The sequence below is a fragment of the Phyllostomus discolor genome, chromosome 3 (genome assembly GCF_004126475.2).
Source record: "Phyllostomus discolor isolate MPI-MPIP mPhyDis1 chromosome 3, mPhyDis1.pri.v3, whole genome shotgun sequence".
Classification (NCBI taxonomy): domain Eukaryota; kingdom Metazoa; phylum Chordata; class Mammalia; order Chiroptera; family Phyllostomidae; genus Phyllostomus; species Phyllostomus discolor.
Genome location: NC_040905.2, coordinates 127,420,659 through 127,443,023, shown reverse-complemented (window position 1 = coordinate 127,443,023; position 22,365 = coordinate 127,420,659). Strand labels below are relative to the sequence as shown.

Below are 22,365 nucleotides of genomic sequence, written 5' to 3'. Positions count from 1 at the left end.
GGTGACATGATCTTATATGTAGATAACCTTTAAAAAATCTACCAGACAAACAAATAAAAACATGTTATAGTTAATTCATAAATTCAGCAAAGCTGCAGGGTACGAAGTCAGCTGCATTTCCATACATTAATGATGAATGATCTAAAAAGAAAATTAAGAAAACAATTACATTTACAATAGTATACAAAAGAATAAAATACTTAGGAATAAAATTTAAAAGTTGAAAGACTAACACAGTAAAAACTATAAAACATGGCTAAAAGAAATTAAGGAAGAGATAAAAAAATGCAAAGGCACCCCATGTTCATGAATTGAAAGACTTAGTATTATTAATATGCCAATACTACCCAAGGTGATATACTGATTCAATGTAATCACTATTCAAGTCTCAATGGCATTTTTTTCCAAGAAATAATCCCCCCCTCAAAAAAGAGAACTATCATTAGAAGTCTCAAGAAATGGCCAATAATCAAAACTATCTTGAAAGAGAAAAATGAAGTTGGGGAACTCTCACTTCCTGGTTTCAAAACTTACAATAAAGCTACAGGAATCAAAATAGTGTGATACTGGCAAAAGGACAGACATATAGAGCAATGGAATAGAATAGAGAATACAGAAATAAACCTTTGCACATATGGTCAAATGATTTTCAATTCAGGTGTCAAATCCATTCAATGTGGAAAGGACACACAGTCTTTTCTATAAATACTGCTAGGGAAACTGGGCATACACATAAAAGAACAAAGTTGAACCCTTACTTAATACCATATATAAAAATTAATTCAAAATGATTTAAAGGGATGAACATAAGAGATAAAATTACTAAAGTCTTAGAAGGAATCATAGGGGAAGTTTTGCAACATTGGATTTGGCAATGATTTCTTGGATACAACACGAAAGACAGGCAACAGAAGAAAAAAGTACATAGATTGGTCTTCATGAAAATCAAAGACTTTTGTACATCAAAAGGCACTATCTACAAAGTAAAAAGACAATCCATAGAATAACACAAAATACTGGCAAATTATATATCTGATAAGCCATTAATATATCCAGAATAAACAACTGCTAAAACTCAGCAACAAAAAATGACACTATTTAGCCCTGGCTTGGTGGCTTGGTTGAAGCATCATCCTCCACACTGAAAGGGTGCAGGTTCAATCCTTGGTCAGGGCACATACCTAGGTTGCAGGTTCAATCCCTGGCTGGCGTGAGTACGGGAGGCAACTGACGTTTTTTCTCTCTCACATCAATATTTCTTTATCTCTCTCTCTTTCTCCCCCACCCCTTCCTAACTCTTTTCTAAAATCAATAAACATATCCTCAAGTGAGGGTTAAAAAACAAATTAAAAAAGAAGAAAAGAAAAACCACAATGCTATTTAAAAATGGGTAAAGGGCTTCTTTTTGGCCAGGACTGACATCTTCTAGTAATTTGCCAAAATGACTAACACAAAGGGAAGGAATACAGGCACCCACTGTATGTTCTCTAGGCCTGTTAGAAAACATGGAGTTGTTCCTTTGGCCATCCATCTATATGCTAATCTACAAGAAAGCTGACATTGTAGACATCAAGGGCAGGGCACAGTTCAAAAAGGAATGTCCCACAGATGTTCCCATGGCAAAAGTGGAGGAGTCTACAGTGTCACCCAGCATGCAGTGGGCATTGTTGTGAACAAACAAATTAAGGGCAAAATTCTTGCCAAGAGAATTAAAGTATGTATTGAGCACATTAAGCACTGTAAGAGCTGAGATAGCTTTCTGAAAAATGTGAAGGAAAATGATCAGAAAAACAAGAAAGGCTGCTCCACCCAGAGATGCACACTGTATGAGAACCAACTGAAAGAACTCTGGGCTGCTGGAACCCATTCCCTATGAATTCATGGCATAGAAGTGTAAAAAATATAGAAGACCTCTGTACTAATAAAATAAATAAATACAAAAATGGGGAAAGGACTTAAATTGTTATTTTTCCAAAGGAGATATACAAATAGCCAATAAACACATAAAAATATGTCAACATCACTAATCATTATGGAAATAGAAATCACACCCTACACCCATTAGGATGGCTATTCTTAAAAAAATCAGAAAATAGAAATTTTGGTAAAAATGAGGAGAAACTGGAAACTCTGTGTATTATTGGAAGGAATATAAAAATGTTCAGGTACCACGGAAAACAGTTTGATAATTTCTCAAGAAATGGAAAGTAGAATTACCATATGATCCAGTGATATACCCCAAAGAACTGAAAGCACCGTCCCCAAGATATCTGCATGTCCATGTTTGTAGCGGCATTCTTCACAGTAGCTAAAAGGTAGAAGTAACCCAAGTGTCCCTGGATGAATGAATAAATGAAATGTGGCATATACACATGGAATATTGTTCAGCCTTGTTAAGAAGGGAAATTCTGATACATGCTACAAAACAGATGACCACTGATGACATTATGCTAGACATAATAAGCCAATTATAAAAATACAATTACTGTGTGATTCCATATATATGAGGAGCTACAGCAGTCAGCCTCATACAGACAGAAGGTGAAACAGTGGGTGCCAGAGGCTGGGCCGGGTGAGGCAAGGCGCGCAAATGGGGAGTTGTTCTCAGTGAGCACAGAGTTCCAGCTTTGCAGTGTGAGAAACTCTAGGAATGGGTGGTAGGGATGGGCAAACAACAATAGTAATGTACTATTATGTATGTTACTGCCACTGAACTGGTACTTAAAAACTATTAAGGTGACAAATTTTATGTGTATTTCACCACAATAAAAAAAAATGGGAAAAAAAGAATGAAGTTCTAAAACATGCTATAATACTAATGTACTTTGAAAACATTAAGTGAAGAAAGCAAAACAGGAAATGATAAATACTGTATGATTCCACTTATAACAAGTAACTTGAGTCATCAGCTTCATAGAAACAGAAAGTAAAATAAAAGTTAATGGTGACTAGGTAACTGGAGGTACCAGAGGAGGACACTGAAGAGTTATTCCTTAGTGAATAGTTTCTGTTTTGGATGATGAAAATGTTCTAGACATGGATAGCAGTGATGGCTGTATAACACTGTGAAGATACTTAACATTATTGAATTATACACTTAAAAATGATTAAAATGGTAACTTTTATGTTATTTAGATTTATCACAAAAATAAAGAAATGAAAAACCTTAGCAAGAATCCCAACCATCTGAACAACAGGGTCAGCAGGGCTGATAGATGGGAGATAGCCCAGGACAGGCTTTGAGAGCCAGTGTGGGGGGGTCCAAGTGGCAGAGCTGACACAAGCTTGCCCAGGGTTCATGGCAAGACCCTGCAGGGCCTTGGGAACATGTTAAGGATTCTCAACTTTGTTGCAGAATAACAGAGAATAAACTTGAGGAGTCAGGTTGATGGAGATGTAGCTGTCAGGAGAGTGCTGCCATCATTCAGAAGAGAAATAAGGGAGCTTCAAAGTAGGAATATGGCTGTGAGAGGAAATGAAAGAGGCTGGCTTCAATCATCCTTCGAGCTGCCAGGACTGACAACTTGGGTCAAAAAGCCAGTCCCGGAAAATTTTAGTAAACTGGAAACACCCAAATTTTGTTCTATTATAGTAGAATTGGGCTAAAAAACAGTAAATAAAAAGATCACAAGGAGGTTAATAGCTATAGTATTTAAAATCATAGTGGAAACTGCAAAACATTTGGAACTGAAAGTCAAAGAAAATGCTCCATAATAAAACCTTTGCAGCTAAAACCATTTAGAGGGAATTTTGTAGCCTGAAGCCTGTATTATAAAAGAACAACCGGAAATCAATAACTGTATATCTCAACAAACTTTCTAGAACAAAAAAAGATGGAAAAAATAATTAAGGAAGAAACTAATGAAACACAATAAAGAATATCATCAAAGCCAAGAATTATTCCTTGAAAAGGCTAATAAAACTTTAAATCCCTCAAAAAATAGACTGCACACATATTCAGAAATCACCAATATCAGAAACAAAAAACAAGGTATCACTGCAAATCTTGCTAACGGTGAAAAGAAGATATTATGAATTTTAATGCCAATTAATTTGAAAATAGATAAATTTAGAAATCTGATAAATTTCTAAATTTACAGATAAATTTAATAAATCTAGAATGTACTAATTGCTAGAAAAGAAGAGCTTAACAGAAAGGAAGAGAAACCCCACATGGTACTGAAACTATAAAAGAAACTGAATCCATAACTGAATCCATCCCTCAAGGGATGGTAAAAGCAGCAAAATGTCAATCACAGCATGCAGATAGGAGGAACATGAGAGTTCCCTTTGGATTTTTCCACTCCTTTGTGTGTGTGCAGATTTTCAAAATAGATGGCCATAGGGAAACCTTCCCACATTCAGAAAAAGAACTGCCAGCTGAGATGGTCTCATCAGCGAATTTTGCTAAACATTTCAGAAAGAAACAACACAATCTTGCACAAACAACTTCACAATATTGCAAAAGAGGGAATATTCCTCCAAGTAGGTTTGAGGTCGGCGCAGTCCTGACACAGGAACACATCACATGACAAAATCTAAGACAGCAGCTCCTGGCTTCTGCCCACCTGGTTCAGGTGTACCTGAGCCTAACAAGAGGTGGTCCAGGGTGCAGTGTGCAGACCTCACCCACATCTTTAGCCTAAGGTCACAGTGAGGATAGGTGGAACTGGGCCTGTGAGGACCAGGTTGCACCCACCAGATCTGGGATAGCACTACCTAGATGCCACCTGACATTCAGCTGAGACCTGCTGCTCTGCTGATGCCCGTAGTCACAGCCCCACTCCCACCCTGTCCCTTTGACCTGGCCACACCCCACTTACAGCCCGCACCTCGCCAGGGGTCGGGGGCCAGCCAGCCATTGCCTCCATGTCATGCAGCTTCTGTGTCTGCTTCAGCTGGTTGAGTGATGGCTTCAGCTGTGAAGCCCCCACTGTCTTGCTGGTCCACTCATCCACCAACTTGTGCAGGTCATCTGTGAAAGTGCCTTTCTTGTTGTTGCTGTTGTTCACCTGAGCCTGGACATGCAGGGCAGGTGGAGGGCCTGGCTCAGGGCCTGGGACCAGGCTGCTGGTGGAGGACCCTGGGGAGGCACACACAGGCCAGGGTTGGTGACACTGTCCGCCTGTACCAGGGGCCAGCTGCAGTCATTCATACAATGGTCTCGCACAGGCTAGGCAACATCTTGCTTCAGGAGATGGTCTACATTTGGGAGCCATGTGCCAGTTTTAGACGTGGTGAAGCATTTCCACAGGCCACAGGGGACTGGGCTATGTCACCCATCTCATTAGCCAGGCCAGGGAACAGGACACCAGCTGCTGGCAGCCTGACTTCATATTCACTCTATGCATACACAGCTTGGGCCTGCCAGACCTCTGAGTGAGAGAGCTCAGGAAACTCCTGGCACAGACTGGGGGCAAACCATTCAGGCCTCTGCACTCTTAGCTCTAACATTAGAACTCAAAGGGGATGCTTTGGGGACACAGCAGCTGCTGTTATACTTGTAGCAAAGGGACAATGCCTGTGATAGGCTGGGCGACTGACATGCTTCTGAATTTATATGGCTTGATGGTTTGGAATACAAGACACAGAAACTACACCTCTCCTCGCCAGAGCACTGGGGAAGGTACTGATAAAGGGCACAAACCTAGAGCCTTCCATCCGTAATGTGCCTGCAATCTGGGAACCAGCAAGGGGAGGTTGGAGGAGGGGAGTCCTGAGCCATGTGCTCCAGGAGAGATGGGGCAAAGTCAAGTACACTTGCTATTCTACTGAGAGATTTTTTTTAAATGACCAAAACAGGATTTTTTACTTTTTAAAAAAATTGTGTCCCTTCCCTTCTTCCTACATATGATTTCTGGCTGGCATTTTTTAATAGGCCACTTTTTAAAAGTTCTGCATTTGATATTAAAAATAACCTAAATGACCATCTCTTCAAACAAGCCATTGCAAAATGTAGTCTACTTTAGTGGCTAGCAACAAAAAAGCACAGACACAAACAGTTAAACATTAGTAACAGGATTCTATACACACAGAACTATCTCTACATGACCATTTCAGCCAGAAAAGAAAAAAAAGAAAAAGAGAAGGGCATGAGATGAGAGCAATGGGCAGCCCAGGTAGCCTGATACCTATTTTGTCCCAGGAACTCTCCTTTGGCACTCATCTTTAGCACTGCAAGGAAATAACTCATTCCTACAATTTTGGACCAGGAGCCAATTAACAATTGAAAATGCATGCATGCTCCGGAGCAGGACAGCCTCTTAGTTGTGAACTGGTGAGAATGCACAAATTCTAAGAGCCATGGAGATGCAAAGGGGTACTTAGATGGCTGTCCAGCCAGGACACTGCAAGTAGAGCAGTGCCCATAGAGGGTGGGCGCAGAGCAAGCCCACGCCTGCCTGTCCGCCAGCCCCCATGGTTCCAGGCCCAGCTGTGGAAACCCTGTTGCGAACTAGCCACAATAAAGCCCATGCGATGGAGAGTGGACAAGGGATGAAAACCGCCCCCCGCCCTGATAATTACGACTGCTGTGCTCTTTGCCTAGACAGAGACGCTTCAAGGCAGACCCTGCAAAGGAGAAAGAAACGACACAAGACCACAGAATTAGGGAAGACAGTACACACAGGGTCAAGCCACCACACTTTAAGCAAAAGTAATCAGTGCAAGGAGTAGCAAAGGGCAGCAGTTCAGAGAAAAAAAGACCAGCCTCCTGGGTTCACTGAATGTCCCTGAATCAGTGTGCAGTTCACACGCGCTTCTCTGAAGGGCAGAGGTGCAGGGCCAAGCCCCAAGCTTCAGGTAGAAGAGTGTGTATCTCTGGAAACATATTTTTAAAAAAAAGGAAGAACGAAAAAGAAGAAAACAAAACAAAACCAAAAAAAAAAAAGGCAAAGCACACTGCTGGGCTTTTAAACATAGGGCTTTCGGGAGCCCCACTGTTTGAGGTAGGAAACCCTGCTTAATGTCAGCCAGGAGAGTGCTGGCTCACTAGAGCTTGGCCACAAGGTCCATGGGAGGTTTTCCAAGTGCAAAAAGATACATTGTTTTGCAGGTTTGAGGCCAATCCTGGATCTCAGATAGCTGCCCTGACCAGGAGGCCAGCAGAGGGCATTAAGGAAATGCAAGAAGTCTTATAGAAAGGTGGGAGGCAGGGCTGATCCTGATTCTGTGCTATACTTGGCAGCTTCATCTGGTACTCCCTGTCCACCAGGCCATGGCAAGGTCTCCTTGTCACTGGACTACCACTAAGGGCTGCTGGACTCTGTGATCCACAAAGCCTGTCTGTGCTGACAGATACGCTGACTTTAGTGTCTGGCATGCCTTAACATTCAGTGCCCAAGTGGAGAGCAGATGAGCTGGCCAGGAGGGACTGCTGCACCCCAGTTACCCTGCTTTCCAGAGAGTCAGGGAGGCAGAAGTGGGGCAGGCAAGGATGGCCCAGACATCCCCAAGGTCACTCAGCAAGGCAGCACTAATGTGGGGGCTCTGTGTTCCCACCCATGTCCCTCACCAGGAGCAGGACACCCTGCACACAACCACACTGCTCCTTGGAGGGTGTTGACAGCAGCAGCATCATTCCCAACACTCTAGCCATGGAAGACAAACTGCTGCCTCCTGTGTTTGAGGACAGAGGGCACAGGTCGACCAGGCAATGTGAGGAACAGCTGAATGTATTGGACTCACATTCAGTTGTTCTTATTTTAGTTCTTCCTGTCTATTCTGAGGCTGACTTGGGGAAAGGCAGGCGATGTTCTGCTGGGATCTTTAATGTTCAAATAGAAAGGAAAGAGCCAGGCTCTTTCTGAATCTCAGTGGGAGTGTTGAAGGGTCTTTGCTGGTCTGTGTTCCAGATGGGACCCTACTGGGAACAGAGGGACCTTTCGGAACTGCACGGGGCAGGTAGGAGGGTCCTGGCTTGGTGACTGTGTAGGGTATCAAGGAATGTACATTTCTGCACTGAGTTTATGTGGTGGTGGCCTTAGCTTCTAGACCATAGCAGGTCCCTACTGATGACCGAACATGGGACTAAATACCTAGGAGGGACCCCACAGCTTAATAGCAGCAGATTCTTTCAAAAGGCTGTTCTGGGCCTGCCAGGCTAGACATCTAAGTTCAGGGCTGATTCCCATTAGCCTGTGGGAGGGCCACCCACAGCCAGCTGCCTGCCCAAAACCACCAGAGGGAGCCAGGGCCCCAGACAGACCTCAGTGGGAAGACAGAGTCGGTGCCATGGGCCACCAGAACACAGTGCTTGGAGCTGGAAAGCCATACCAGTCCACGGAGGCCTCCATGCCCATGCGCAACACAGGCTCAAGGTGACCAGGGCACAGACAGCTCCTGGTCCTCCCACCTTAACTTTAAACACAAGTCAACCAGATTTGGGCCCTATACTCTTGAAATCATGCTGTTTGGCTCTGTGCAGGACTACAGCCAAGTAGCTGTCATGCGGGTGGTGACCAGCCTCACTCCAGCAGCGCCCTGCCCCCTTCAAGCTTTCCACAGTATCTGTCCTGGCCTGGAGCTTGCCCTTTGTGCTCACCAAATATATGATATTGGATGGAGAAGCCTCGTGCTGGCATGTTCATTCCACACCACAATGGGGTATACACCCCCCTGGTTCCTGCCCATAAAGCTACCAGGCAGTAATGCAAGGTTGTCAGGACCCACAAAGGGCATGATGGTTTAAACCCGCTCCATTCCTGGTTTCGTGTGAACAGTGGTTTCCCCTGCAGGACTTTGTTGTTGGCCAAGTCCTTGGGAAGAGAACAGCCAGCTTCCAGACCTCAGAACTATTCAGGGAAGTGTCCATGTAGGGCAAGAAAACTCTTCCCTGCAGACTGCAATAGGGAAGCACACAGGATGGCAGACCCGGTGTTCTGTCCTTGTGCAGCATGTGTCTGCAAGAGTGTTTTTTTAAAGCAAACAGCCTTCTGCCCTCACAGCCACACCAGGGGAGTCTCAGGCAGCACTCAGGCCCACAGTGAGGCGAGGCCCCATGCCACTTGCCCCTACATTCACTGTGGCATAGGAACAGTGGCTGTTCCTGGCGTGGACAACACCTCTCTACCCCCATCCCCACTGGCTGGCTGCCAGCAGGATGTCTCAAATTCAAGGGTGTCTGATGGGGACAGACTGCTTAACAAATGGACCAGGCCCTACAGACATTCCCAAGCTTGCCATTTACCATGGCGTTCAAATACTGACAAAGACCACGTGGAACTGCAGGGCCACAGCCTCAGTGCAGACCAGCCAGGGTTCCCCATCCCTGTGTTGAGAGGCACATCTCTACCAGGTCGGCCTTATCCCAACAGTGGCACTAGGCACTTGGTTCTGGCACAGAGAAGAAAGTGGGCAGAGAGCACCAAAGTGTTGCTCTAGGTGTCTATGTACCAAGCCACCAACTTCTCAAGCTGAGAAGTGACAAAACTTGTCCCTGAAGCAGGAACTGGGAAGTAGACGCCTGTTGGCTCTGCCCTAGGGTGACTTCACCCTGAGTGTCACCACCTGGGTTGCACAGGCCTCGAAGCATAGGGGCCAGCCCCTTAGACCACTCACCAAATTGCCTTGGGTGGCCTAAGCTGTGGTGGGGGCTGTGTGTGCAGTTTCCTCCCTGTGTACCTTCCCCTTCCCCTGGACCCTCTCCCAAACCCACTGCAGTAGGTCCCTATAGGGAGGGAAGGAGGGAGAGAGAACATACTTGGGTGGGGGCCTGAGGGAGCTGCACAGTGGCAGCAGGGGTCCCAGAGACAGATTTGCTGTAGCATAAATGCTAGGCACATTGTCAAACAACAGGAGAAAAACAAGGGCTCCATGCATAGAGAGGTCCTAGAGAATATGGGCCCTTTTTTTGGTCAGGAGGAGCCAGAGGCAGGGGAAGGACAACATGCCTAACAACAACTTCTGACCAGCAGAACACCAGGATACAATCACTACTGTGACCTAACCCAAGCTGGAGGGGTCCTGTGGGGTGAGAAGAAGCCTCCAAGGCTACGCCCAGGGTCTGCCCTGCCTTGGGGGCCGGGCCTCCCTGGGGGCCTGTTCACTTAACGGCAGGCCTGATCTGGTGCCCACCCCAAGGAGGCGCAGAGGCTGTGACCTCCCCATGCACTAAGTCCCTGTGCTTCCTCTCCTGCTTGGGGTCACCTCCTGGCCCCCTGAAGCTGTAGGTGCCCATTTCTGACATCTCATATTCTCTGAGTTCTAGAGGAAGCTGTAATTTCCTATACTTCCAAACTTTACACAGATTTAATCATCTCAGAGCTTTGTTTCCTATTTGTTTCAGGATAGGGAACTAAAAAGCCTTTCTCAGCTTTATCTTTAGCTTGGGCTGGGCCAGCTACCTTGCACCTCAAGCTCTAGCTTCCTTCTCCCCTGTTGCCATCCTTTCAGTCCTCCCAGACCAGCTCTGAACTTCCCTCCAGTCTCTCACCCAGGAAGCAGCACACAGTGGTTCTAGGAGCCCAGAGGGCCAGCAAGGGGGATACTGGGACCAAAGTGAGGGGTGTCCTGGCTCCTCTGGCCCCATTAGTAGATGAACAGGGGAGCTCAAGTCTTCACACCCCCGGGTCTCATGGTGATGGGTAAGAGGGCCCAGAGCAGGCCAAGCACCCTCCTCACCAGAAACCTCAGAGCATGCTGGGTGACATCATGGCCTGAGAAGACTAGAAACTCAGCCCAGACATGCCTAAATATAACTGGGCTATGCAAACAGTAGTATCTTCATGCTCACAGCATCAGAGTAAACAAGGACTACCAGGCCAGTATGAGACACTACATAAAACCACCCTGCCTGGACCAGTCCCCACTCTCTGCCACCAAGCGGCATTGCACATGTTCCTTTCTGGCCAGGACAGAAGCAAAACCTAATCTCTGTCCCTGCTATACCTTACATTTTTCTCTTATGTTGGAACAGTAAGTAATCATGAAGAAGAGAAAAAACCCCTTAACAATAAGCAGAACCAGGTACACAGAAAGGTAAAATGGCGATGACCTGAAAGGCATGTGTGGTGCTGCCTACTCACAGGTTTTTACTCCAAGTACCCTGGGAAAACCAGCACCTGCTCTAATGTGCTCCCTACATATGGCCAGTGGCTATCCCAGCAGGGACACAGTTGCCCATCTGAGCATGAGATACCTAGGGATCCAGATGTTCTCACACCACAGCCTCCAGGGCAAGAGCCATGCACATACAGGTAGAAAGGGAACACTAAGTGAACAGGGAGCTGGGATGCACCCAGGACTCCCCATTTCCTGGTGCCCCCATCCAACTCTGCAACTAACCAGCAGCCCAGGGATCCCCAAACTGAACCAGGCATCCGTCGGTGGATGAGGAGAGCTGGGCAGTCCCTGGGCATTTTCTACCTGATCTCGGGCTTCCAACCTGGCCCGCCCACCTAGGGGGGATGCCATGGGTCCCCTTATGGGGAAGGTTGTTCACTGTGGAAGTGGCCTCAGGTCCCAACAAGTACAATGTATCTTTATTGTACAAAAACCACATGCTCCAAATCAGCATATCCAATCCAATTGGTAAAAAGCTTAATTTTCCTGTTAAAAAATTAAAAACCTAAAAAGCCCACAGCTTGAGATTCATTTGCCAATCCATTTGAGGGGTAAAAACAATTTTGGATGGCCCTGAGTAGGTATGCCATTCCTGGGCATGAGTCCTGGGCACCAGGGAGGCATTCCAGGGACTCTGAAGACAACTGGGACTGAGGTTAGGTTTCACAGGGTTTTGCGGACCTGCATAATTGACTTCATCTCTTAGGTCCTTGAGATGAGAGGGAAACACACCAAGTAAAGTGCAGGAGCTAGAGAGAAAACAAGGAGGGGCCAGGCCCAGATGTGGCGCATGGTGGGAGGCTGGGAGTCACCTCTCCCAGAGCTGGAAGATTCTGAGATGAGCAGAGTGGGGAGAGGGGCTGGGGTGTCCTAGCTGGAGCATGTTCTCAACATTCCCACATACAGGGAGTGGGCGATAGGTGGACAGTACTAGATGGGGTGATCCAGGCCTTGTACAAGTTATACCCTCTAGTGACCTTCTAGCACTGTCTTAGCTCACTACATGCATGTCTTCAAAGTCCAGACACATGTGAAACACATCATGCATGTAGAGAAGGCCAGAGTTGTCTTTTTGTTATTGCTGGAACGGGGGACAGTGGATGTGTATATTTGCCACAATTGCAACTGAAATAAAAATACATCCAACTTTTACAACCAGAAAAAAACAAAAAAAACAAAAACAAGTGATCAAAGAAGTGTAGGGCACCTTGAGGGCCTGGGGGTGGGGCTGAGGCTGGGAGTAGACAGGGCAGTGAGGCTGGGAGTGGGCAGGCCGCTACACATGCTTTCAGTGCCTAGGCAGAAGCAGAGAGCATGCACTAGTGTGCTTTCTGGGGCTAGATGGGCAGGTGTGGACAGGGCTCCATTTTCCATATTAAATGAGTTCAATGGGGTAGGGGAGGAATCCTACAAAAAGTGTGGAAGGTAATGAAGACAGGAAGAGGGTGGGGAGAAACCAAGGGCCAGGTGGTGATAAAATACAGAAGAACAAATACAGACAGATGGACACAGACACGGGTCCACTGAGGAATCGAGCGCGAGGTTTGCTACTAGACTTATGGGTCACTCTCTCAGACGTTGGGTGGCAAACCGTCCAGCCTGCAAATGAATATAGAGGGAAGAGAACAGAGAGACAGGCATCAAGTACAGTCTCTGGGCTTCCTCCTACACCACCAGCCACATCCGCCTCAGTCACTTAGCATCCATGGCTGCACCTAGCCCAGCCCAGAGGACCACAGCCAGCGACCACATAATGGAAAGGAGGAAGCGTTGGAACGGAAGAGAAGCGGACCCCAGGAAAGCGTGCGGGGGAGGGGGGGGAGGGGCGGGGCAGTCAGACGTGGCAGTGGTCACCACCTCTCTGGACAGAGATGGCACAGGTGAAGCACCTCATCGCACAGCTGCTGTGTCCACGGCAATTCCTACTCAAGGCCAAACTCCTAGCTCAAGAGTTGTGTCCTGGTTCCCCCAGCAGCCCTTCTGGACCCATGTTTAGTGGGGAACAGGGCAGGACAGAATGGGCAGTGCCTGGGACCTGGCACAGACCTCACAGCAGATGCCACGTCTGACCTCTCAGTGGTCCTGGTGCCTTTCCCAGGTCCCACTAGCCAAGCACACCTCCCTCTGAGCCACTTACAGCAAGACTCTGATGGCTGGGCCATCCATCTTTTCATTCAAAGGCTACCTCTACAATTACTTCTTTAAGAAGCTGTTGGCAGCCTTGGCCACAGCTCATGTCCCCTCTACACCACACGGGCCCTACTCCACTAGCACATGCTCAGAGACCAGCAAGCTGAGAATCACCTGGGCCATGTGCTCCGCCTCCGTCACTGGCTAAGCCGGAGCAGATGTCTGCAGACAAGGAGGCCCGAACAGAGCAAGGCTGCTGGGTCTGAACTGCCTTTCCACACAGGTCTGAAGCTGCTGCAGGCCCTGCCCCGGCTTTGGTGGGGTCCTTAGCAGGAGGGGCTCTGTTGCAGTCTGACAAATGACCTGGTGGGGAGAAGGGGGTACAGGCACTATAAGGTGCCGCAGGACAGACCAGCCAGCACAGGGTGCATCTGTCCTCCCTGATCTTTGCTGGGTGACCTTGGAGAAGCTGAGTCCCTGGCACAGGCAATGGGCATGTGGCTGGATTACGTATGTGGGAGTGCTGGGAAGATTAAAGGAAGTAACCACAGTCTCCATCAGATGACAACACTGTGTTGGGTCTGACTTGTGCAAATACAGTGAAAGGACTGTGGTACATCTGGAGATGTGCACCTGAGCTCAAAGGAGGGCCTGTAAACTTCCTCTTTACTCTAATTAGTCTCTCGTTAACATTAGGAATTGGTATGGAATTTGTGTACGTCTCAAAATTTGTGGACCTCTGCCCTTCGGGTTATATATGATACCAAGGGTTTGTGGTCAGCTCACCACCAGCTTCCCACCTCGCACAACTGAGGCTTCAATTCACTAGGTCTCCACCCCAGAGTGTGCAGGCCGGGGCCCACGTGCACCCTGAGTGCCTAGAGTTTGTGGTTAAGGGCTGGGGTCCTCACCACCCTTCTCCTCCCCAAAGGCTCAACCCCCACTGTCAGCTGGTGATATATGTCTGAGAGACTGGGTCAAAGGGAATAGCCCTGTCCCAGGCAGCAACCTGCAGTAAGAAACAGGTTGGGAAAGGGCAGGCTCCAGTTCTGGAGACCCTGGGCTTCCTCTTCCATCATACACTGCTGCTCAGAGGTAGCTGCGTGCTCTGAGCAGAACGGCCCACTCACAGCCCTTTCCTCTTGCCACAGCATGGGGGCAGAGGCCCTTGCCCTCCACAGCCCAATAGTGGCTTCCCCACTCCCATGAACAAGAGTCATGAAGCACTCTTCCAGGCCTGTGGTGGGGGGGGGTCTGCCCAACTACCAGCCCAGCCCACTCCCAAGGGTGGCTAGGAGCACACAGGGCTGACCTGTACTGGAGGCCACAACCTTGAGCTGCTGCACCAATGGGTTCAGCAACTTCCCAGCCTTCAGCTTGCTCCTGCTGGTCTTTCTCCGGCGGCTGGCCGGGGGTGCCGTATGAAAAAGCCCCAGGTTGGGGGGCAGGGTCTTGCCCAGGCGGCGGTACAGGGCTTCAATTTCTTGCTTCTGCTGGCTCTGTAGTTCTGAGATCTCCTTCAGGTGTCTGCAGGAGAAGAAAGAACGGAAGGTTACCAGGCCTCCTGAGAGTCCAAGGCAAACATGAGGATGGGGCAGGCAGCCCGCAGGTCACCCTGGGCAAATGGGACCACTCAGAGGGGACTCAGCAGCATTTAATTAAATATCTTTCTGTCTACATCTAAACCAAGTGGGCATCACTGAGGGCCTATAATCAGCATCCAATGACACAGAACTGCAGACCGCCAGCCTAGGGAGACTTGTTTCCTATCCAGGCTCATAATACTGCTGTATTTTAGGGTTTTTCTTTGGGGGGTTGTAATATGAACAACTTTACATATTTATGCTTGCAATATAAACCCTGCACATAAACAAAGGTGAAAAGTAAAATAATCAGTTCTCAGAATCGAGAGCCTGCTTGGGTTCATCAGGTGTTATTTCCTTCACACAATGGAGGTGTCACAGATGAGGGAATGCCAGCAGGCCTGAACTGAGACACATGTGGTCAGCCAGGGACCAGAGCTCCAGCTCCTCCCTGCCAGGGAGACTCCCAGCTCAGGCAACACCACCCATGGGGCACAGAGCTCAACTGATAGGCCACACAGGTGGGAAGCCTAATTAAGGCCCAGATGGAAGCACTGGCTGTGGGCAAGGGTAGTTTTTAGGATAAGCCAGAGGAGACAAGGGTCCCTGCCAACCTCCCTCAGGAGTCAGTGGCCGAGCCCCTGGCTACTTCCCTTGCCCACCCTTCCTGCCAACTTGGGCAGTACTGGGCCAGATACCATCCTCTCAGTAGTATCTCATGTGTCCCAGCCACCCTGGTCAGGGGCTTAGCCCTTCAGCCTCACTCCAAGCCTATCTCCTTTGTGTATGGCTATGACATAGGTGTTTTTCATGGTTGGACAGGAGGAGCCAAGTTCTAATTTTTCCTCTTATGTCTTCAACACCTACCAGGTTTATTTTAGAAAAAAAAATTCTCTAAACAGCAAACTGCTGTTGTATCAGACTGAGCTTCTCACAGGGTGTGATGTTTCTAGGTGAAAGCTGGCTGGAGTAGGGGGAGGGACACCTGGTCAGCTGGGGAGCATTTGATTTAAGACTTGGGGGAGACCCTCACTCTGAAACTCCTGCCCAAAGCCCCCTCTTTCCTCCCTTCCACACAGCCACAGGGGTTGCAGCAGGCCTCTCAAATCATGGGGTCCCTGGGGATCCTAAAAACTGCAAAGGCTGGGTGGGGGGAGGCACCTGTGTCTCCACAGTGCCCAGGAGGTCTGACACAAGGCTATCTCCTATCTGGCAGTCATGATCCCCCTTAATTCAGATCCAAACCCCACCCCCTTCTAAATGGTTCCCCCTTTCTACTGGGGTCCATTGCTGTCCCATCAGGCTAGAGAGCCAGGATTTTGTATCCTCTATTTTCCCATTTCCCAGGCTCCTGGAATCCTTTCCTTTGCGGAATTTCTTCCTCTCTCCCTTCCCATCCCTGTAGCCTACCCCTTCACCTCCAGGCTCCACCCTCTCCCCAGGCTGCAGGACCCCCTCACCTACAGGCCCTGCCCCCTCAGAGTGTATAGCAGCTTCTCCCTCATTTTTTAAAAAAGATTTTATTTATTTAGAGAGAGGGGAAGGGAGGGAGAAAGAGAGGGAGAGAAATATCGATGTAAGAGAGAAACATTGATTGGTTACATCTCGTTCATGCCCAGAAGAGGGACCAAACCCGCAAGCTGGGCACATGCCCCAACCAGTGTCGAACCAGTGCCAACCAACTGAACCACACCAGTCAGGGTGCTTCTACCTGATTCCTTGCACCAAGAGTCCCCCACTCACAATATTCTACAGCTCCTCTCACAGTTGAGGGTGACACCACATCCCTAGATGGAACCGGACACCTCAATGGCTGCTCCATGTATAGCCTTCAGCTGTCACAGTGTGCCAGGGGAGAGAGCTACAAGGTATCAGGTGCCCCAGGGCTGGTCCTGACCACCCACAGCTGGAATAAAAGGGTAGGGAGGGGCAGCTGGTTCCTCAAGGAGTGGGGACAGGGCAGCCAGTGGGCAGTGCCTGACAAGTTCTCCCAGGCACTCCCAACAGCACAGCCTCACCCCGTCCACCCAGGGGGAGGAATATGAGAGAGGAAGCTGCTTCTGTTTGGAGTGGGCAGTTTCAGGGTCCACTACAAGAGCTCTCAGCCCACAGCCATTCCTTCTTCAGAACACCAGCCTCTCCCCACCTCAGTAACTACACTGTGGCCTCCTCTGCCCAGAAGACTTCAGGGTGCAGCTATATCTCAGGAACCTTGACCACTTGCAGAGTGTGAGGAGGGCCTGGGTCTGAGCGACACCAGAGCTGTCCTGGTAAGGGCCACAGGAGGAAGGGACAGCCACAGGAAATGGAGAGGCACAGCCCTAAGACTAGGGACCAGGCCAACAGGCAGCAGTAACAATCACCACTGCCCTGTCTCCTGGTCCAATCTCCATGTGTACACCGAACCTCAACCGCCCACTGTACCCTACACCATGGCCTGGAGCCCCATACCAGCAGGTCACCCACCCCACAGGACCTACTTCTCTCGAAGACTCTGCAGCTCCTTCCTGATGTCAGCATCCTCAATCTCTGAGTCATTGTCACTGCTTATGTAGGATGATTGGGAGTGGAAGGAGGTCACACTGATGGTGGGGACTTTCACACCCATCCTGCTGGGTGTCTCTGGACCTGGAGAGCCAGCCCTTGAAGACCTGTGCAGAAAGGCAGTGGCCTTCTTCACAAGGTCACTAGCCACATTGCCACCACTTCCAGGCAGGGAGCCATGCTTTAGCACAGAGCGCCTCCTACGTGGGCACTCATCCCCAGAGTCACTGGACATGGGCTCGCCAGGACAGACCTCGATGGAGGAAGCCGTCTGTACACGCCGCAGGGCTAGCTTCATATCAGGGCTGTGGGGCCCCTCCTCCAAGTACACATCAGGTGGGGCTGAGTACCGCAGGCTGTGCGGGGAGGCCAAGGTCCACTCATCCTGGGTGCTGACTACGGAGAATCGGCCCACCGTTTTGGCTGGTGAACTGCCATCCTGCTGCCCGGGCTGTTTCCGAGGAGACCCTGAGGCCAGAGCACCGTGAGTCTGGGGGTGGCTGGCCTGGCTGCCCTCGGTCAACATCCTGGGGCAGCGTTGCATAGGCTCGGCTGCAGTTTCCCTGGGGACCCCGCCGCTCTGGTCTGTGAGCTCCAGATGTGCAGGGATGGCAGAAGCAAGGGTATCCTTGGGAGATAGAGGAAAGGAAAAGATTCCACGCAAACACCAGCAGAGAGCAAACTCCACCAACCAGCTGAGAATCTCAACGTCTCATCACAGAAAACTACCTACCTGAGGGGCACTGGGTGCTGCAGGTGAACCTGAGGCTACCCATCCTCCATCAGAGCCTGAAGATGTTGCTGCTGTAGGAACATTAAAATCATTACTTGGGCTGGTGCCAAGGACAAACGCAGGAATGGCTCAAGGCCAGCTGAATCACAGTGAAAGGAAAGCCGATGGGAGGGAAAGGGAGCCACAGTGAGAAACTGTCCTAACCTCCAGCCCCCTAACTTCACAGGAGACGCCCTAGAATCTGGGGAAGGGAGAAGCTGTAAGCCCACTACCACTCAGGTCCCTGCAGGCACATGTTCCAGATCTTCGGGCATAGTCAGGCCCTCTACACACCTGACAGTGTCACTCTGTCTTACTTGCCATCTCTGTCACCTGATGTCATCACCCTATCTCTCCCTGATATGTTCTGATGAAAAATGGATTTTGTGAGGTTCTGGAAGGAGCAGATCAATAGGGCTGATTCCTAGCCCAGCTGCTTGTGCCTAGGGAAGGTCCATGTCATCCAAGTCTGTCTCAGTTTCCCTGTCTACAGAATAGGAACACAGCATATTTCTGACCTGCTTTCCCAGAACTGCTGTGAAAAGTGAATGATACAGCAGGAGCTGATGTGTGGGAGACTGGCCTGAGCTGAGACCCACACACAACAAAAGAAAGACATGGCAGGCCAGAGCTGTGTGTCAGCCCAAGCAGGACTAACATGCTACAGTGGGGTAGTGATAGGAGCTAACAGAGCCTTCAGCCAGGCTAAGGGGAGGGGCTGTCATCCATTTCCACAGCGGGCTTTCTCTTCTTGGTGCATGAACACACACTGATACATCAGGAAGGGCTCTGCCATGTTTGGTTCCCACCCAAGGTGCTGTGTGATGAAGGGCAGGGATGCAGAGTGCTCTGAAGAAGCAAGGAAGGATGGGGCATCTCATGCACAGTGGGGACAGAGCCAGTGGACCTGGGGCTCATCACCTGTCACTGGTGAGGATGCAGCCTGCTCCAATGCCACCTCTAGCCCAGGAGCCAGTTCTGACTTGTCCAACTGGAGGAAGAAACACAAAGAAAAGAGCCAGAAGCCTCACTTAAGCTGACATCTCTGCAGCTAAACTGCAAATCATCTCCTCCCATCCCAGGGTGGGCTCCCTGTCCTGAGGCTGGAGCAGGGCCCCCTCCCAGGTGCTCCACATACACCACTTGATGCCAGCCAGTTTCTGACCCTGCACCCACACACCCCATGTTCCCAAGCAGGCCACTTGTTGCAAAACACACTGGCAGGTCAGGCTCAGAGATGGGACTTGGAGAACAGGACAGGTGGGCTGGGGTGAGGCAGCTCTGCATGACCAGACTTGATCTGGCTCCCACCTCTGTCCAGACCCCTGACACAGGATAGCACCTCTGGGCAAGGCCAGTACTCACCACAAACTGGGAAGGCAGGGCTGGGTCCCCCCTGGATGCCTCTGTGTAGGGCCGATCCCCTCTTGGGGGCTCCAGGATGAAGTCTCGGTCACCCATCTCCACAGGGGTCCCGGCTGAGGTCGAGGAGGTGGGCACATGCTCCTGGTAGAGCAGATTCCGGAGCTTCTCATCGAGGCTCTTGATGGTGCTGTCCACAAAGCCCACTCTGGGAGGTAGCCCTTCCCCATCTGACTCCAATGGTTGGGGGAGGGTGGTGGGCCCCAGTGGGGGGCTTGGGAGCTGGGAGGTAGCCAGGCTGATGCCCCCCACCACATTAGACAGTGGAGGTAGGGACTGACCCAAGGCAGGCTGAGGGGTCCTGCTGGAGGCACTGGGTGCAGGGGTTGGAGCTGGCAGGGACTCTACCTGGGTGCTGGCCTCCCTGGCTACGGCAGGCTCCCTGAGACCTGTGAGGTGATGGGGGGCCTCTGGGGGGGAGGTGCAAGGCCCTTGGGGTATATCTGGGAGCCTTGTAGCAAGCTGGGCATCATCATAAGTCTCTGCCGGTGGCTGGGGGGTCTCACACTCACTGGCCATCCCCTGAGAGGTCACTGGGCCCCCTGCCTGCATGGCCGCCCCCCTTGCTGGTTCTAGCTTGGGGCTGGCAGCTGGTGCAGCCATTTCCTGGGGCATCACATTCACGGAAGGGGAGGATGGCACCAAAAGGGCCGGTGTGCCCCCAGGGGTGTCCCTGGAGCCTGCTTGGTTCAGAAGATGCAGACCAGCTGGGATGCCAGGTTTTTCCTTCAAGGACAACTGGTCTTTAGAGTGTGCTGCATCTAGAAGAAATAGGAAAAATGCCTCTGTACCAGCTTCCCCTGGTCCTACTGACCTGGCACTTCACTGGCCAAACACATGCCCTCTGTGGGGCGACAGCACCCCCAACACTGGTCTCTTCTTTTCTCTGATGCATCACCTTCAAAATAGGGAAAGTTTTAACAAACAGTCCTTAGAAAGAATTATAATTTGGCTCAATACAATAAATTTTATAGCATGGCTTCTTAGAATAAGATAGTTGAATAAGTTCTGTTCAAATTTTTAATAGAAAGTAGTAACATCAAAGGGAACATTACCCTTTTTTTATTGTTGTTTTTTATTTTACTGTTGTTCAAGTACAGTTGTCTGCATTTTCTCTCTACTGCTCCCTGCCACCCCAGCCATCCCCACCTCCCTCCCCTGACTCCACACCCACCCTTGGTTTTGTCCATGTGTCCTTTATAGTTGTTCCTGAAAACCCTTTCCCCCTTCCACCCCCGCTCTGGTTACCTTTTATGTAGCACCAATATAGAATTACATTGAGAAATCATGATAAGCATTCAGCTCTGAGCATCTTACTACATGGCATGAATTATGTACGTATTTCCACTTGAAGAGTGATTAATGTTGAAACAAATAATAAAAGAATGCATACCTTAAGTTGGTACCAACTCAAACAAGTAAAACTTTGTCTTGAAATGAACATTTTCTTTAAATGAAAAATAAAGCTTTTGTGAGACTACCATGATAGTTAAATATTTACAAAAACGCTTTCTTAAACTTGGCTGCAAAATGGAATCACCTGGAAGGCACAGGAAGCTGATGGTGGGTCCCATCCACAAAAATTCAGATTTCACCATGTGAGGCAGGGCCCACCCAGGGTTTTTTAATCCTGTTTGTTTCCTTTCTTTTTATTATTTCTTTCTCTTTTTCTCCTTTCCCTCCTCTCATTCTTTATGTCTTACTCCCATATTGCACTATCCAGGGTATCCAGTAAGATACTGAAAATAAGTGATGATGATGTGCATCCATATACTGGTCTCCACTTCAAAAAGAAAGCATTCAACACATCACCAATTAAGAATAATTTGCTATTGTTTTTTAAATAAAAATCCTTTGTCAGATTAAACAAATTCACTTTTTTACCTATGCCCCTATTATTTAAAGGTATTAATGGACAAACATGGGGAAGATGACGTGAAGACACACAGGGAGAACCCCATGTGACCACAGAGGCAGAGACTGGAGTGATGCATATACAAGCCAAGGAATGCCCAGGATTGCCAATACCAGAAGCTAAGAGAAAGGCATGGAACAGGCCCTCCCCTAGAACCTTCAGAGGGTGCATGGCATTGCTGACACTTTAACTCAGTTTTCTAACTTCTGTAACTATGAGAAAATACATTTCTGTTGTTGTAAGTCACCCCGTTTGGGCTACATTGTTATAGCAACCCTGGGAAGATAATATACAGACTCCATAAATATGAAAATATTGGCTTAGAAAAAAATCAACTCAAGTAAATAATAAATGACTGAACTCCAGCAATGGTGGTGAAAAGACTGGCAGATCCTCTCCTCCCAAAACAACTATAAAACTGGACAACATATTTATTGCAAAACAACATTTATTCTAGCGCTTCGGAATAGCTCAAAAGCATACAGCAAACTGAGGAGCATTTATTTAGTAAAAATTAGTGAACTTTGGATAAGAACAGTAGGAATCTTGTTGTCTCCTGCAGCCATTATCACTCTAAAGGTTGCCATTCCAAAAAAATTTAAACACACAAATGATACATGAAGATATTCTCATTGCAAAATAGTAAAACAAATAAAATAGAACTCCACACTGATTCTCTAAACCTCCGATCTTATCTTTTTCCTTTGACATTACTATAGCTATATAGAAACAAATAATTTACTGCTTATTTTGATATTTAAATAAAGTCATGCTGTATTATATAAAAAATAGTCATTAATGAATATTTCATTTTATTAAATGCTTTCCTCCACCTACTGAGATGGTCAAATCTGTGTCTCTGACAACCACCCATCCACTCTTTGGTTCTGAGTTCAACTTTTTTTCCCTTCAGATTCCACACATAATTAAGATCATAC

General features: G+C 48.5%; 1 protein-coding gene across 16 annotated transcripts in view; it reads right to left on the bottom strand.

Annotated features, from left to right (window-relative positions):
- Window positions 1-22,365, bottom strand: part of WNK2 (WNK lysine deficient protein kinase 2) — a 132,561-nt gene that overhangs the window by 25,648 nt on the left and 84,548 nt on the right. For 4 of the 16 annotated variants that reach the window (XM_036021425.1, XM_036021415.1, XM_036021418.1 and 1 more), the window contains 9 exons: window positions 19,456-20,273; window positions 19,012-19,081; window positions 18,052-18,122; window positions 17,255-17,946; window positions 14,504-14,718; window positions 13,366-13,554; window positions 12,562-12,660; window positions 6,526-6,570; window positions 4,824-5,083 (listed from right to left, as the gene is read on the bottom strand). In XM_036021425.1, coding sequence (XP_035877318.1) covers window positions 4,824-5,083; window positions 6,526-6,570; window positions 12,562-12,660; window positions 13,366-13,554; window positions 14,504-14,718; window positions 17,255-17,946; window positions 18,052-18,122; window positions 19,012-19,081; window positions 19,456-20,273 — 2,459 coding nt within the window. Of the gene's footprint in view, window positions 1-4,823; window positions 5,084-6,525; window positions 6,571-12,561; window positions 12,661-13,365; window positions 13,555-14,503; window positions 14,719-17,254; window positions 17,947-18,051; window positions 18,123-19,011; window positions 19,082-19,455; window positions 20,274-22,365 lie in introns of those variants that run through there. The other 12 variants (XM_036021429.1, XM_036021424.1, XM_036021416.1 and 9 more) reach the window with 11 other exon arrangements.